This window comes from Hyperolius riggenbachi, chromosome 5, assembly GCF_040937935.1.
Source record: "Hyperolius riggenbachi isolate aHypRig1 chromosome 5, aHypRig1.pri, whole genome shotgun sequence".
NCBI classification, from domain to species: Eukaryota; Metazoa; Chordata; class Amphibia; order Anura; family Hyperoliidae; genus Hyperolius; species Hyperolius riggenbachi.
This window is the reverse complement of record NC_090650.1, coordinates 285,503,882-285,519,307: the sequence shown is the minus strand read 5'-3', so window position 1 is coordinate 285,519,307 and position 15,426 is coordinate 285,503,882. Positions and strand designations below refer to the sequence as shown.

Below are 15,426 nucleotides of genomic sequence, written 5' to 3'. Positions count from 1 at the left end.
GATATACTGCCACTGTGCATATGCTGCAGTTGTGGCTTGTGGAAATCACTGATGGACTGCCGCTGTGCATGTGCCAATCTTCGTCACTGGCGAATAACGAGACTCTACCGTAACTGCAAATTGTAGTTTGATTCTTAGATAATGGTAACCTCTGACAAGATTCATTTGTACCCCAAGCTGATAATCCATTTGCTTGCCTGTGGTTAGGGCAGATTTGCCATATGAGCTTTCCTGGTTGAAGTTATCTTGCCAGTCATGAATGCCAATAGAAACCTGCATGTGGACTGTGGCAGTCAACCAGATGTGCCCTAGGTAGGAGACATCAACAGTAGAAGTTTCTCAACACAAAACTCGGCTGCTCTTTAGAAGTCCAGTCCTAGCAGAGATTTATGATGCCAACCATGGCCTAGTTCTTGAAAGAGCTGGTAGGCTGGAACTATTATGAAATCATCTGTAGGTCATTTTATATTTTTTAAGGCATGATAATGTTTAATAGTGTTTTTTTAGCATTTGCATTTTATCTAATATATTTTTTTCTTTACAGGAAGATACTGACCCATCTATACATGAAAGTCTTGGCATTGAAAACACCTTGTGGGCAAGCACTGTTGTTGCATCTGGTAAGCTTAATATTTTGTTAACATAGAACTTTCCAATTATTATTGATAACCCTTTTGATATATTGTTAAGACTTAATCTGCACATAAACTTGCCTATGGGGAGTGTAACTCCATTCTTAAGATGATAGTTCTTGGCACAAGCTCATACAGACATGTTTCTCAGCTATAGTTGAGCAATGTTGCTATGTAGAAGGGCTGACGGTACAGAAGGAAAACTACGCTTTGTTGCATAGATCAGGAATGCCAGTTCAGTGTAGAATGGGAATGAAGCTTTACTTATTCCTATTTAACCAAATCTTTGCTTTTTGCTCACACTGGATGTCCCTAAAAGTGGCTGTACACAAGCTCATTGTGATCCATTTATACAGAGTCAATTAATTCCTGATCGAAAACTATCAATTGGGTGGTGGTTTATTCACCTTAGTCAGATTTCTGCTGAAGTGTTTTGTCATCCTTACCTAGTTGTTAGACAATACCTTCAGCCAGGGAATTTAAACAGTTAGCAACTGCTTAATAAGTGTCAATTAGCTAGCCTGTTTGGCTGGAGTAAGTGAATTATCTGTACATAGAATATACAGGGTATTCCATTCACCTAAATATAACTGACAAAGTTGCTCAGTACGACTGATGCAGTACAGAAATATGCAGCCCTCAGTTAACCTGCTTTGTGATCAATGAAAATGTTCTGCTGTTCCCAATCATGTTTATTATTGATAACCTGCTGATCATACATTAACCAATTGAAACGGTGGCAACAAATAGATTAGTAGCAGACTCAATCGGTAAAACAGACGGTGCTAGTCTAGTTTAGGTCTAGTTTAGGGGACCCAGCAGGAAACCTCACAGGGAAATTCTGCTAATGTGATTGGGTGGATACTACCCTCTCAAACTTTTTGGTTTCAGATAGTAAACTACGCCCACACTGTACGACCAATAACAATGCTTCATACTGTACAGGGATTGGAGAACTGTTCACCATGAGGTTTCCTGTTGCTGTTCATCAAACTTCATACATCTGATTTCCTCATAACTTATTATTTTATGATGCTTTCTGCATGTCGTAACATATTATACCTATGTTTTTTCTGTACTTGATAAGTCATTATTTTTCTCTGGCTCAAAAATCACCAATCCTCTCTGAACCTCATTTTTTATTCCTTGGTAATGTTTGCATATTTACTTAACTGCTTCGGAACCGTGCTATTGGAAATCTATGTCTTGTTTGTGGAGGTTAGTTTCTAGTGCGAGGCAAAGACTTTAGGAGGTTGCCCTGGAGATTGGGCGGCTGAGGACTGGGGTAAAGTCATTTTCTCGGATGAAGCCTCTTTCCAAATGTTTGGGGCATCTGCAAAATAATTGTCTGGAGAAAATAAAAGGTGAGCACTATTATCACTCCTATCTCATGCCAACAGTAAAGCACAGTGAAACCATTCATGTGTGGGGCTGCTTCTCATCCAAGGAAGTGGGCTCACTCACATATTTGCTTAAAGTACTCCTGTATTTGATGTTCTAGACCTGTAAAAAAAAAAAAAAAAAAAAGCGCTGCCGCACAACTCCTGGATCCAGTCGCTGCCTTCTGCACCTTGTCAGCTCTCCCGTTCTGTCGCCGTGTCCCCGTATCTGCTGGCATCTTCACTGTGCTGTCCCAGAAGTAATCTAAAAGTAATTCCGTTTCAACCTCATTACAGTGAAGATGCCTGTAGAAACGGGGGGACATGGCGGCAGCGATAGGATCCCGGAGTAGGTGAGTTGTGCGGCGGTGTTTTTTTTTTTTTTTTTTTTTAACAGGACTTTATTGCAGGACTGCTGAAGAGAGCATGATTGGAAAGGATAACTGCCAATCCCCTCTCAGTTCAGGGGTACTTTAAGAACATAGCCATAAATAAAGGATGGTACCAAAACATCCTCTGACAGCAACTTCTTCCAACTATCCAAAACATTTTTGGTGAAGAACCAGGGCTGTGGAGTCGGAGTCGGAGCAATTTTGGGTGCCTGGAGTCTATGTCGGGAAAAAATGCACCGACTCTTAATGAATTTGTAACTGTAATTAAAATAGAAAATATGATAAAATGTTCTATTTCTCAGATAATAGTCATTAAAAATAATGTGTATATATACAGTATATATACAGTAATAGCTGTGTTCAGTCCACAAAAATGAAATAAACCAATCACAATTAGGTACTTGTGCTGCTTCAATAAAGCAGTCCCCCGTATTTTTAAAGTCAGATATACATATCTGATTGTGACTGTACAGTATATATGATGTGTACACAGGAATCTCTTATATATACTAAATAACGTCTATGCTGTAAGAATAAAGCCTGATGTGTAGCTGTGTCACTAATAGAGATGGTCAATGAGATGGAAATAATTCTGCATTGATGCTGGTTTATGCAAATGTATGCACTCTCTTTGCTCATGAAATCAAATAATTTGATATGTTGTTAAAATTTGGTTTGGTGACTATGAATTAAAGGGTACCTGAGGCGAATTAAAAGAAAAGCTTTATACATACCTGGGGCTTCCTCCAGCCCCCTTCAGGCCATTCGGTCCCTTGCTGTCCTCCTCCGCCACCTGGATCTTCTGCTATGAGTCCAGGTAATTCAGCCAGTCAGCGCAGTCTGGCTACGTGCCGCTTCCACAGCCAGGAGCGTTCTGCACCTGCACAATAGTGCTGCGCAGGTGTAGTACGCTCCCGGCGGCGGAGTGTGTGCATGCGCACTACACCAGACTGGCTCAAGTACCTGGACTCAGCAGAAGATCCAGGTGGCAAAGGAGGACAGCGAGGGACTGATTAGCCTGAAGGGGGCTGGAGGAAGCCTCAGGTATGTATAAAACTTTAATTTCATCTGTCTCAGGTTTACTTTGTTACACAGTAGTACTATACTCTACATATGCACTCCCCACAGAGCTGCAGGGAATCCACTGAGAATGTTGTGCACATTGAACACAGGGGTGTTGTCTATCACCTATAAACCTGGTTCAGATTGTGCATGAAGAATGTGTAATAGAGGAAGAATCTCCCCATTCCCCTGCAGAGTACCTGCACATCACTCTTACATGTACCCACAGTCCCATTGCCTAGGGCCTGATAGATGTTCTTTGTTCCGGTCTGTACCTTTTACAAGTACTCTTACCAAGGACTAGTTTTAGTCTAAAGGGAATAAATATAGTAGTCTACATATCCTTCTCACTTCAGTTGTCTTGTAAAATTCCTAAGCGTTGGCAGTTAAGAGACGAATTTCACGTAACATACTGTTAATCAACAAAATTGTAATATGCAAATTAGAGGAGTCGAGGACTGAGGAGTCGGAGTCGGTGGATTTTTGGACTGACTCCACAGCCCTGTGAAGAACAATGCCTTTTCCAACATAATGGAGCACCGAGGTATAATGCCAAAGTGATAAGAGGTTCAGGGAACAAAGCATTGAAATTATGGGTACATGGCCAGGAAACTCCTCAGACCTTAATCCAGTTGAGAACTTGTGGTCAATCCTCAAGAGCTGGGCGGGCAAACAACCCCCCCCCCCCCCCCCCCCCCCAAGTTTGACAATCTCCAAGCATTCATTATTAAAGAATATGTTGCCATCAGTCAGGATTTTGCCCAAATGTTGATTAATAGCATGCCGAGGCGATTGCAGAGGTCTTGAAAAGAAGGGCCAACACTGCAAATGTTGACTCTCTTCAAACTTGATGTAATTATCAGTAAACGCCTTAGAAACGTATGAGTATCCTCAGAAACCGGCACCACACGAAGTATTATAGCTCAATCACTTTATTCTGCCATCCAATCGCAACAACAGACTGCTGTTTCGGCCATAACAAGGCCTTTGTCAAGTTGCAGACAAAATACAATAAAACACAGTGCATATGCCAAATATATAGGAAATAGACACACCCCTCACAATCCCATAACCAATCCCAGCAGCACACAAAAACGGACCTGATGGAGAACATATAAAATGTCTAAAACACCAATCAGAATGCAGGATTTTAAATGGCAGCTCACCTATGGGGGCACAGCGCAAAAACCGCCGCTACCATGGCCGCATCACAGGCTCCAGGACGCTCATGTCCCCGCTGACAACCTCCGTGTATCCCGGAAGTGATGTCATAGTCACATGACCCAAAGCAGGCCAATCACCGCTCCCTGTTGCCAACCAATGCGGCCAGAGCGGTATTACAGCGTAGGGACGGTGGGTGGAGCGGCAGAAGAAACGTAGCCATAGCTACCATAACAAATATAAACAATCAAAACGCCGCTATCATACTCACACCCATCTCCGTATGCTGCATTCGGAATCCCGCCGCACCACCACAGTGTGAGCTGTCAGATATTGTAAGCTGCCAGGAGCACCTATAAAAACAAAGATAAAACATGATAAGAAAAAAGAAAAGAGCATAAAACTTCAAATACATAGACATGAACAGGCTTATTAAATGACACCACCTAAATACAAAAGCATAAATCATATTCTCTGTTTAAACCTGCCCTCCCCATGGCATCCAGTCTCCTGATCCATCCAGCCTCCCTGCGTAAGAGCTCCTTGACACGATCTCCTCCCCTCCATGTATTGGGAACCCCATCTATTGCCATCACTTTTAACTGAGCAACACTATGGCCACACATAGTAAAATGTTCAGATACTGCCTGCCCAACCGTATGATTTCTTATTGCAGATTTATGTGCAGAAATACGAAGTTTTAAATTCTGTGTGGTCATGCCCACATATATATAGCTGCAGGGGCATTTAATGAGGTATACAACGTGAGTTGAATCACATGTATATCTTTCTTTAATGAAATAAGTGGTACCCATGGTAGGATGTTGGAACCTATTACCCCGCATGATGTTACCACACATGTGGCATGACATGCAGGGAAACATGCCAGATTTGGCCGACGGGGCGCAAGCACCCGATGTGCTCTTAACCCGCAATTTGTCTCTAACCGTTGGAGCCCGCCGGAATGACATTATAGGTGGATAGCGGAACTCCGGAACCCGAGGCAAACCATCTCTCAAAATGTACCAGTGTCTGCGCAGGCTCCTTGCCAACACATCACTACATACATTGTATGTCGATACAAACGGAATGCGGCCAAAAGGTCTCGGTTTCGATCTGTGCACTGTCGTACAGGTATTCAAACATCCAACCGGGTATCCTCGTGACTTGAATTTTTTGGCCAATTCTGATTTACGTTCTTCACAAATCCCAGGTTCACTCACTATCTTCTCTACCCTGGTAAATTGACTTCGTGGAATGCTGGTCTTAGTACCATCAGGGTGAAAACTAAGATAATGCAACGTGGAATTTCTATCTGTATTCTTTACATACAGATCCGTCGAGATTGCATTATCTTTCCGACAGACTAGTACATCAAGAAAGGGTATGCGTTCATGGTCCCAATTTACAGTAAGCTTGATCGGTGGGCATTGATGGTGAACTTGTTGGACGAAATCGTCCAAAGTGGAACGTGGCCCCCTCCAAATGCAAAACACATCATCTATGTACCTCCACCAGCACACTGCGTGCCGGCGGAACAAGGGATTAAGGTACACAAAGGTCTCTTCAAATAACCCCATAAACAGGTTTGCATAGGAGGGGGCCACGTTCGAACCCATCGCTGTGCCACGCTTTTGACCATAGAAACGCCCCTTATATCTACAAGACAATAATAACATCATTGTTGTTCCAGCGGATAAGGGTGGGGCCATTGTAGTATTAGATCGGTCACAGTATGAGGGTGAGATAGAGAGACAATTGGCAGATAGTGAAGTTTATACTTTGTTGGAATCCGATCCTTTGCCACAGATACAACAACTTATTTGTGGGATCCTACAGTCAGCAATTGCTAAGGGAATAATTGATGAGGAGTTGTGCAATTTTTTGAAACAACAGAACCCCACCACGCCACATTTATACATTTTGCCAAAAATTCATAAGACGTTAATAAGCCCTCCGGGGCGGCCTATTGTGGCTGGTGTGGGTTCTGTGTTTGTTCCCCTGGCCAGATATTTAGACAAATTATTACAACCAATAGTACAGTCTGTTGATTCATATTTGAAGGACACGGGGATGTTTTTGACTAAATTACGAACAATACCAATTCTTGATGATGAGATGTCTTTTGCTACCCTAGATGTGGAGAGCCTCTACACCTCCATCCCTCATGATGGAGGTGTGGAGGCTATTGATTGGTACCTGATGACTTGTTCCGATTGCACTAATGACCAACGGAAATTTTTGACCACATTGTTGGAAATAGTTTTGAAACATAATTATTTTGAATACAAGGGGCGTTTCTATGGTCAAAAGCGTGGCACAGCGATGGGTTCGAACGTGGCCCCCTCCTATGCAAACCTGTTTATGGGGTTATTTGAAGAGACCTTTGTGTACCTTAATCCCTTGTTCCGCCGGCACTCAGTGTGCTGGTGGAGGTACATAGATGATGTGTTTTGCATTTGGAGGGGGCCACGTTCCACTTTGGACGATTTCGTCCAACAAGTTCACCATCAATGCCCACCGATCAAGCTTACTGTAAATTGGGACCATGAACGCATACCCTTTCTTGATGTACTAGTCTGTCGGAAAGATAATGCAATCTCGACGGATCTGTATGTAAAGAATACAGATAGAAATTCCACGTTGCATTATCTTAGTTTTCACCCTGATGGTACTAAGACCAGCATTCCACGAAGTCAATTTACCAGGGTAGAGAAGATAGTGAGTGAACCTGGGATTTGTGAAGAACGTAAATCAGAATTGGCCAAAAAATTCAAGTCACGAGGATACCCGGTTGGATGTTTGAATACCTGTACGACAGTGCACAGATCGAAACCGAGACCTTTTGGCCGCATTCCGTTTGTATCGACATACAATGTATGTAGTGATGTGTTGGCAAGGAGCCTGCGCAGACACTGGTACATTTTGAGAGATGGTTTGCCTCGGGTTCCGGAGTTCCGCTATCCACCTATAATGTCATTCCGGCGGGCTCCAACGGTTAGAGACAAATTGCGGGTTAAGAGCACATCGGGTGCTTGCGCCCCGTCGGCCAAATCTGGCATGTTTCCCTGCATGTCATGCCACATGTGTGGTAACATCATGCGGGGTAATAGGTTCCAACATCCTACCATGGGTACCACTTATTTCATTAAAGAAAGATATACATGTGATTCAACTCACGTTGTATACCTCATTAAATGCCCCTGCAGCTATATATATGTGGGCATGACCACACAGAATTTAAAACTTCGTATTTCTGCACTTAAATCTGCAATAAGAAATCATACGGTTGGGCAGGCAGTATCTGAACATTTTACTATGTGTGGCCATAGTGTTGCTCAGTTAAAAGTGATGGCAATAGATGGGGTTCCCAATACATGGAGGGGAGGAGATCGTGTCAAGGAGCTCTTACGCAGGGAGGCTGGATGGATCAGGAGACTGGATGCCATGGGGAGGGCAGGTTTAAACAGAGAATATGATCTATGCTTTTGTATTTAGGTGGTGTCATTTAATAAGCCTGTTCATGTCTATGTATTTGAAGTTTTATGCTCTTTTCTTTTTTCTTATCATGTTTTATCTTTGTTTTTATAGGTGCTCCTGGCAGCTTACAATATCTGACAGCTCACACTGTGGTGGTGCGGCGGGATTCCGAATGCAGCATACGGAGATGGGTGTGAGTATGATAGCGGCGTTTTGATTGTTTATATTTGTTATGGTAGCTATGGCTACGTTTCTTCTGCCGCTCCACCCACCGTCCCTACGCTGTAATACCGCTCTGGCCGCATTGGTTGGCAACAGGGAGCGGTGATTGGCCTGCTTTGGGTCATGTGACTATGACATCACTTCCGGGATACACGGAGGTTGTCAGCGGGGACATGAGCGTCCTGGAGCCTGTGATGCGGCCATGGTAGCGGCGGTTTTTGCACTGTGCCCCCATAGGTGAGCTGCCATTTAAAATCCTGCATTCTGATTGGTGTTTTAGACATTTTATATGTTCTCCATCAGGTCTGTTTTTGTGTGCTGCTGGGATTGGTTATGGGATTGTGAGGGGTGTGTCTATTTCCTATATATTTGGCATATGCACTGTGTTTTATTGTATTTTGTCTGCAACTTGACAAAGGCCTTGTTATGGCCGAAACAGCAGTCTGTCGTTGCGATTGGATGGCAGAATAAAGTGATTGAGCTATAATACTTCGTGTGGTGCCGGTTTCTGAGGATACTCATTGCTGTGGCCCCTTGGTACTGGGGTGTAACCGAGGCACACCTTAGCTTGAAGCCAATATTGGTGCTCCTGGATCTGTTCGTTTTTACCCTTAGAAACGTATGAAATGCTTGTAATGATACTTAAATATACTACAGAAACAACTGACAAAAGATCTAAAAACTGATGAAGCAAACTTTGTAAAAAACAGTATTTGTGCCTGTCTCAAAACTTTGGAGTAGGATTGTACAAACAGGTGCTTAGCCGCATTTCATATGTAATTATTAATACAAGAACGTAGTTATCACCATACCCAGAAGCAGTCAGTCAGTATTCATGAAGACAAACACCAGGAAAAAAAAAACATTAAGGATGTTTAAAAGCAGACTCCAGTTAATTAGATTATTATACAGTATTTACTTCTGTAGTAAACCTTCTGGAGTTGCTACAGCATTAAAGGGAACCTGAAGTTTCCTAATAAACATTGCCGGTTGCATGATGTCTGTACTGCTGCTCTGCCTCTAATATTTTCAGTCACTGGCCTACAATGAAAATGCAGATCAGGTGCTTTGACTCTGGTCTGACTCCCCCAGCTGCATGCCTGTTGCAGGTATGTGACTTGCGAACAACTAAAGCCAAAAGCTCAGCAATACAGCCAGGCAGCTGGTATTGTTTAAAGAGAACCTACAGCCAAAGAAAGGTTTGAATGGTAATAGTCTTCATCTGGTACATCCTAGTGGATAGAACAGACTCACAATTATATCTGTAGTAGCTCTTCCTTCTTTCTCCTCATGCTGAAGCTTTGCCAAAGTACACGCTCAGCATTGTGTCCTCCCCATCATCCTTGTTCTCTGCCCTGTCTCCCTCCCCCCCTCGCGCTCTGCTTGCCTGGATTAAATTACTTCTCTTTTCACAGTGTGTAAGAGAGAGGAGCGACAGGAGAACTGCTGCAGCGGTCCTATCCTGTCTATTTGCTATAATTCTTAAGGTGGCCACACACCATACAATTTTTTAAATATCTGTTCAATTTAAGAATTGCAATCAATTTTTCTGACTGATTGTAACATTTCAAAAATATGACCAATGTAACACACACGTATGTTCAATTTTTTCCTCAATTATGATAAAAATGATTGGAAACTCAGAGAAAATTGCTAGGGTGTGTATATTAATAAATTAAAGGGGAACTGAAGAGAGAGGTATATGGAGGCTGTCATGTTTATTTCCTTTTAGACAATACCAGTTGCCTGGCAGCCCTGCTGATCTTCTGCCTCTAATACTATTAGCCATAGCCCCTGAACAAGCATGCAGCAGATCAGGTGTTTCAGCGGTTCAGACTTATAAGTCTGATCTGACAAGACTAGCTGCATGCTTGTTTCTGGTTTTAATCAGATACTACTGCAGAGAAATAGAACAGCAGGGCTGCCAGGCAACTGGTATTGAAAAGGAAATAAACATGACAGCCTCCATATACCTCTCTCTTCAGTTCCGCTTTAACAATCCAACACACACCATACAATTTTTAGTTGAAATTGAAAAGAAATATCTGGCATTCCGGATCGATTTAAATCGAAAAAAATGGGAAATACGATTGGATTTTTCAGTCGCATGAAAAAAAAGCTTTCTATTTTTCAAGAGATACGATCGTTTTTATAGAATTACTGTAAAATCAGATCATTTTATTGTATCGTGTGTGGCCACCTTTAATCAGATGTCTGTCTGCCCGCCTGGATTAGATCACATGGACATGCATCTCCACAGATCCATCTGTTAAGGTTCTGAAGTTTGCAGACGACACAACAGTTGTTGGTCTCATTCAAAACGGGGATGAGTCTGCATACAGGCATGTGGTGGGACAGCTTTCCTCCTGGTGCAGCAGCAACAACTTGGAACTAAATGCTCTCAAAACCATGGAGATGATAATAGACTTTAGGAGATCTCCCCCCCAGCACCTCCCCTTAATCATAAATGGATCCACAATAACCCAAGTAGAGTCATTCAAGTTTCTTGGGTCCACGATCTCAAACGACTTAAAATGGGACAACAACACCGCCACTATTGTCAAGAAAGCACAACAGAGAATGTACCATCTGCGGCAGCTGAAAAAGTTTGTCCTACCTCAAAATCTAAAGGTGCAGTTCTACACTGCAATCATCGAATCCACCATAACATCATCCATGACTGTATGGTTCAGCCCCTGCTCAGCATTAGAAAAGGGGAGGCTGCAGCGCATCATCCGATCAGCGGAAAGGATAATTGGCTGTAGCTTACCTTCCCTGCAGGATCTTTACACTAGCAGGTGCAGAAAGAGAGCATCCAAAATTGCCTCTGACCCCTCTCACCCAGCTCACTCCATCTTCCAGCGCATGCCTTCAGGAGTAAGATTCCGGTCAATCGCTACCAAAACCTCTAGACACAGGAACAGTTTTTTTCCTCAAGCGGTAGCCATACTTAATGCTGAACCACGTTAGAGCTGCTAGGACTGAAAGTAATCAGCACAGAACTAAACATGAACAATTCTCACATTGCTTACTGCCACTATACTTATAATGTCCTTAACTTGTAATATTCACACTGTCTGTCCTTGTATTGTTTTTGTTTGTGTTTGTTAAGCAACTGCCAAGACAAATTCCTTGTAGGTGCAAACTTACTTGGCGAAAATAAATTGATTCTGATGAGGGGTGGAGTTATGACATTAATCCCCAAGCATACTTTTCACCTATGGTTTGGAGAGAGAGAAAAATCACCCTGGCCCAATTTCACACTGGGGGTGGGGTTTTCAAGACCATATGTAACTTTATTATGTGTGATTTTATATATCTTGGCAACTTACTAGGTTTAAAGCAAACTGTAATGTGCAATGTAGGTACTCTTTAAAAGAGAATACTGTACTCCACTCTAAGGGACACTATTCAGTCATGCAGATTAATTCATGGGCTCTAGAATACATCTGAAAACCACAGTTATTATTTTGTATTTATCTAATGCTGACATCTTATGCAGTGCTTCACAGAGAACATAGTCATGTCAGAAGAGTTCACAATCTTACCATAGCCTATTGTCCCTATTGTATGCCAAGTAAATTTTATGGGGACACATTTAACTTATATGTATGTTTGGGCAAAATTTGCAAACTTCAGGGATACTTTCTTTCCCCAGATTTTAGCTGGGGACTCAAGGGAAGAATGCCCTCCACTATGCCATCACTGTCTGTGAACACATTTCATCACAGCATCCACAAATGCAAGTGAGACTGTACCATGCAAAGTATAAAAACAAACACCTAGGCAGGCACACTTCTACAAACCTGTCATACTCACCAGGTCAAGGACTCTCAGCCTGAGCAGGGGGCTTCACGCGTACGCGCGGAGGAACGCTGGGCCTGGTAGTTCCTCTCAAATCCAAGATGGCGCGGGGCGCTGCGCGCGCATACACGGAGTTGTGCGCGCGCACGCCGCTGCGCACACGCAGGCGTTAATTCTGGCGCCAGAATTCAAATGGCCACAAGTATTTAAGCAGCACTGCCCTTCACTGCAGTGCTGCTTGTTCTGGCAGTTTGGCTTAGTGTTCCTGTGCAGTACCTATTGATTACCTGATTTCCTGTTGTGACCCGGCTTGTGACCTTGACTCCGCTTGATCTCTGCCCGCCCTGACCCTTGGCTTGTGACCTCGATAACCTGGATTGCCGCCTGCCCTGACCTCAGCTTGTGACCCCGACCATCCTTGATGTCCGCCTGCCCTGACCTCCGGTCTTGCTTTGTGGACTACGCCTATTATCATCAGTCCTACACCCATCAGTATTCACCTGTTCTCCGAGTCACTGTGGAGCTATTTCCAGCGCAACCTGGTGGGCACTAGGCAGCGAAGCGCGGCATCCCCATTAGGGGGGTGTTCCGGCACTCCCTTTAGGGGAGTGTTGGTGAAGACCCGTGGTCACTTAGACTCTGCGCTGGGGTAGTTCTATCTCAGTGGTAAGGTCAACAGTTTCCTGGACTCTAACAAAACCATTATGAAAGGATGGGTCACTTTAAGGAGCTCAGTGAATCCCAGCATGGTACTGTGATAGGATGCCACCTTTCCAATAAATTAATTTGTGAAATTTCCTTACTACTAAATAATCCACAATCCACTGTTAGTAGTATTCTAACTAAGTGGAAGTAATCGGAAACAACAGAAACTTGAAGGACCACTGAAGCAAGAGGGATATGGAGGCAGCCATATTTATTTCCTTTCAAACGATACCAGTTGCCTGGCTGTCCGGGTAATCCTCTGCCTTTAATACTTTTAGCCACAGACCCTGAACAAGCATATGCAGATCAGGTGTTTTTGACATTGTCAGAACTGACAAGATTAGCTGCATGCTTGTTTCTGATGTCATTCAGAGACTACTGCAGACAAATAGATCAGTAGGGCTACCAGGCAAGTGGTATTGTTTAAAGTGAGTCTGAAATAAAAAAAAAACAAATAAAAACATACTTACCTAAGGAGAGGGAAGGCTCTGGGTCCTATGAGCCTTCTCATTCCTCCTACGGTCCCCACGTTCCACCGGTGGCTCCCCCGTTAGGATGGGTCAGAGACTGGTCTCTCTTCGGCTGCAGGAGGCTTTGGCTGTCATCAGGAGCCCGAGTGCTCCCCACAGACGTACTGTGCATGCATGAGCACACATTCTTGCGCATGTATAGTAGGGAGTGGCCCCTCTTCAGGAGCACTCAGACTCCCGAAGCTTCCTGCAGCAGGAGAGAGAACAGTCCCTGACCTATCGGGCGGAGACTGCTAATGAGTGAGCCAGCGGTGAAACATGGGGTCCGTAGGAAGAAATGGAAGGCTCTATAAGACCCAGAGCCTTCCCTCTCCTTAGGAGAGTGTCAGTTTTTTTTATTTATTTTAACTTCAGACTCCCTTTAAAAGGAAATAAATATGGCAGCCTCCATACCCCTCTCACATCAGTTGTCCTTTAACCACAAAGTGGTAAGCCAAGTGAAATCACAGAGCCGGGTCAGTGCATACTGAGGCCAACACTGTACAGCATCAGAAGCTACAGACCTCCAAACTGCATATGGCCTTTAGATTAGCTCAAGAACAGTGCATAGAGATTCAGGGAATGGGTTATCACAAATTAGCAGCTGCATCCAAGATTTATATCTGCAAGTGCAGTGCAAATCTAAGGATGCAGGGGTTTAAAGGGACTCCGAGCAGTGCAGAAACTATGGAAAGATGCATATCATTTTAAAGCTCTCTTTCTCCTCTTTCCGATGATATATAAACCGCCACCCTACACCTTTTAGTTTTCGCTATTTTCGATATTGAAATTGCCGCGGCCGCAATTTCAATCGCGAAAATAAAGAAAACTAAAAGGCGTAGAGCGACGATTTAGGTGTCGCCAGAAAGAGGAGAAATAGAGCTTTAAAATGATATTTTCGTGATTGAAATTGCGGCCGCGGCAATTTCAATCGCGAAAATAGCGAAAACTAAAAGGCGTAGGGTGGTGCTTTATATATCATCGGAAAGAGGAGAAAGAGAGCTTTAAAATGATATGCATCTTTCCATAGTTTCTGCACTGCTCGGAGTCCCTTTAAACCGTGCCACCACTGGACTACAGCAGTGGAGATGTGGTCTTGATGCACTAAGCTGCGCTGCTCAGTTTGAGCAGCTCAAGTAAAAAAATCCCTAGCCCACCCCCGCACGCTACGAGCAGGAGTGCTGAGTAGCTTGTGCTGCTAACTTTTACGAACGCTCCCTGTAAAGTACCGGCCACTCTTATAAGCCCACCCTCAGCCCCATCGGGTCCTGTGGATTTGAAGGATGTGATCCCCGCACTTTGATTGGCCCAATAGGCTGCCTATCAAGTGTCTGCGTTACTGCGCTGAAAAGCGGACTTTCTGGGGTGCCAGCGCTCGATCCCCTCTGCTTGGAAGAATGGGTGAAGCCTCTTTAAGATTCAGATGCTTCCCCCCTCCTGAGGTAAGTACCCCCAGGGACACTTTTTTTCCCCTTCAAGTACACTTCAATGACAAATCCGAATTATAGTGTATTCCGGGTCCTCAATGAATAGAAATTCTAGTTAGATGGGATTTATCTATTACTATATATAATGTATATTTGTTTATTACAGCCCCTTTTACGTTTTGTTTAATTTTTTGTTATGTCCACATCTTTTTCTTCCTTGATGCTTTATTAACGTTATCAGCATGTAGACACGTGGTTGGTTTGGTGAGTACAATCCTGTCTTGGATCGGACCCCTTTCTATAATAAGGGAAAGTGTGTTGGACCCAGCCTTTAGGCGCTGTTCATATACTTATGATATTGCCAGGTGAGTATCTTTAATTTGGCTTCCCTCGTTGGTCCCAGAACGTCTAATTTTGGTTGGATAATATATGGCAACTATAGCTGGATCCATGCAGACTTGTGGGTCTGGGTTAATACGATCCCCCCGTCCGGAAATGTTTAGGTTTTAGGGGGGAGCCCGGTTTAGGAAGAAGTGAACTGCCCAAGCTTTTTGTGCCACTATCCAGTCTGGTTCCATCATTCAGCTACGTCTCCATCATGAGTCTCCTTTCTGTTTTTAAATATATTCTTCCCCTTTTTGGAATTCAGGAGT

General features: G+C 43.6%; 1 protein-coding gene across 3 annotated transcripts in view; it reads left to right on the top strand.

Moving 5' to 3' along the window:
* ATP9B (ATPase phospholipid transporting 9B (putative)) overlaps positions 1-15,426 on the top strand; it is a 409,962-nt gene that overhangs the window by 191,310 nt on the left and 203,226 nt on the right. For all 3 annotated transcript variants that reach the window (XM_068237042.1, XM_068237043.1, XM_068237044.1), the window contains exon 10: positions 545-620. In XM_068237042.1, coding sequence (XP_068093143.1) covers positions 545-620 — 76 coding nt within the window. The remainder of the gene's footprint in view (positions 1-544; positions 621-15,426) is intronic.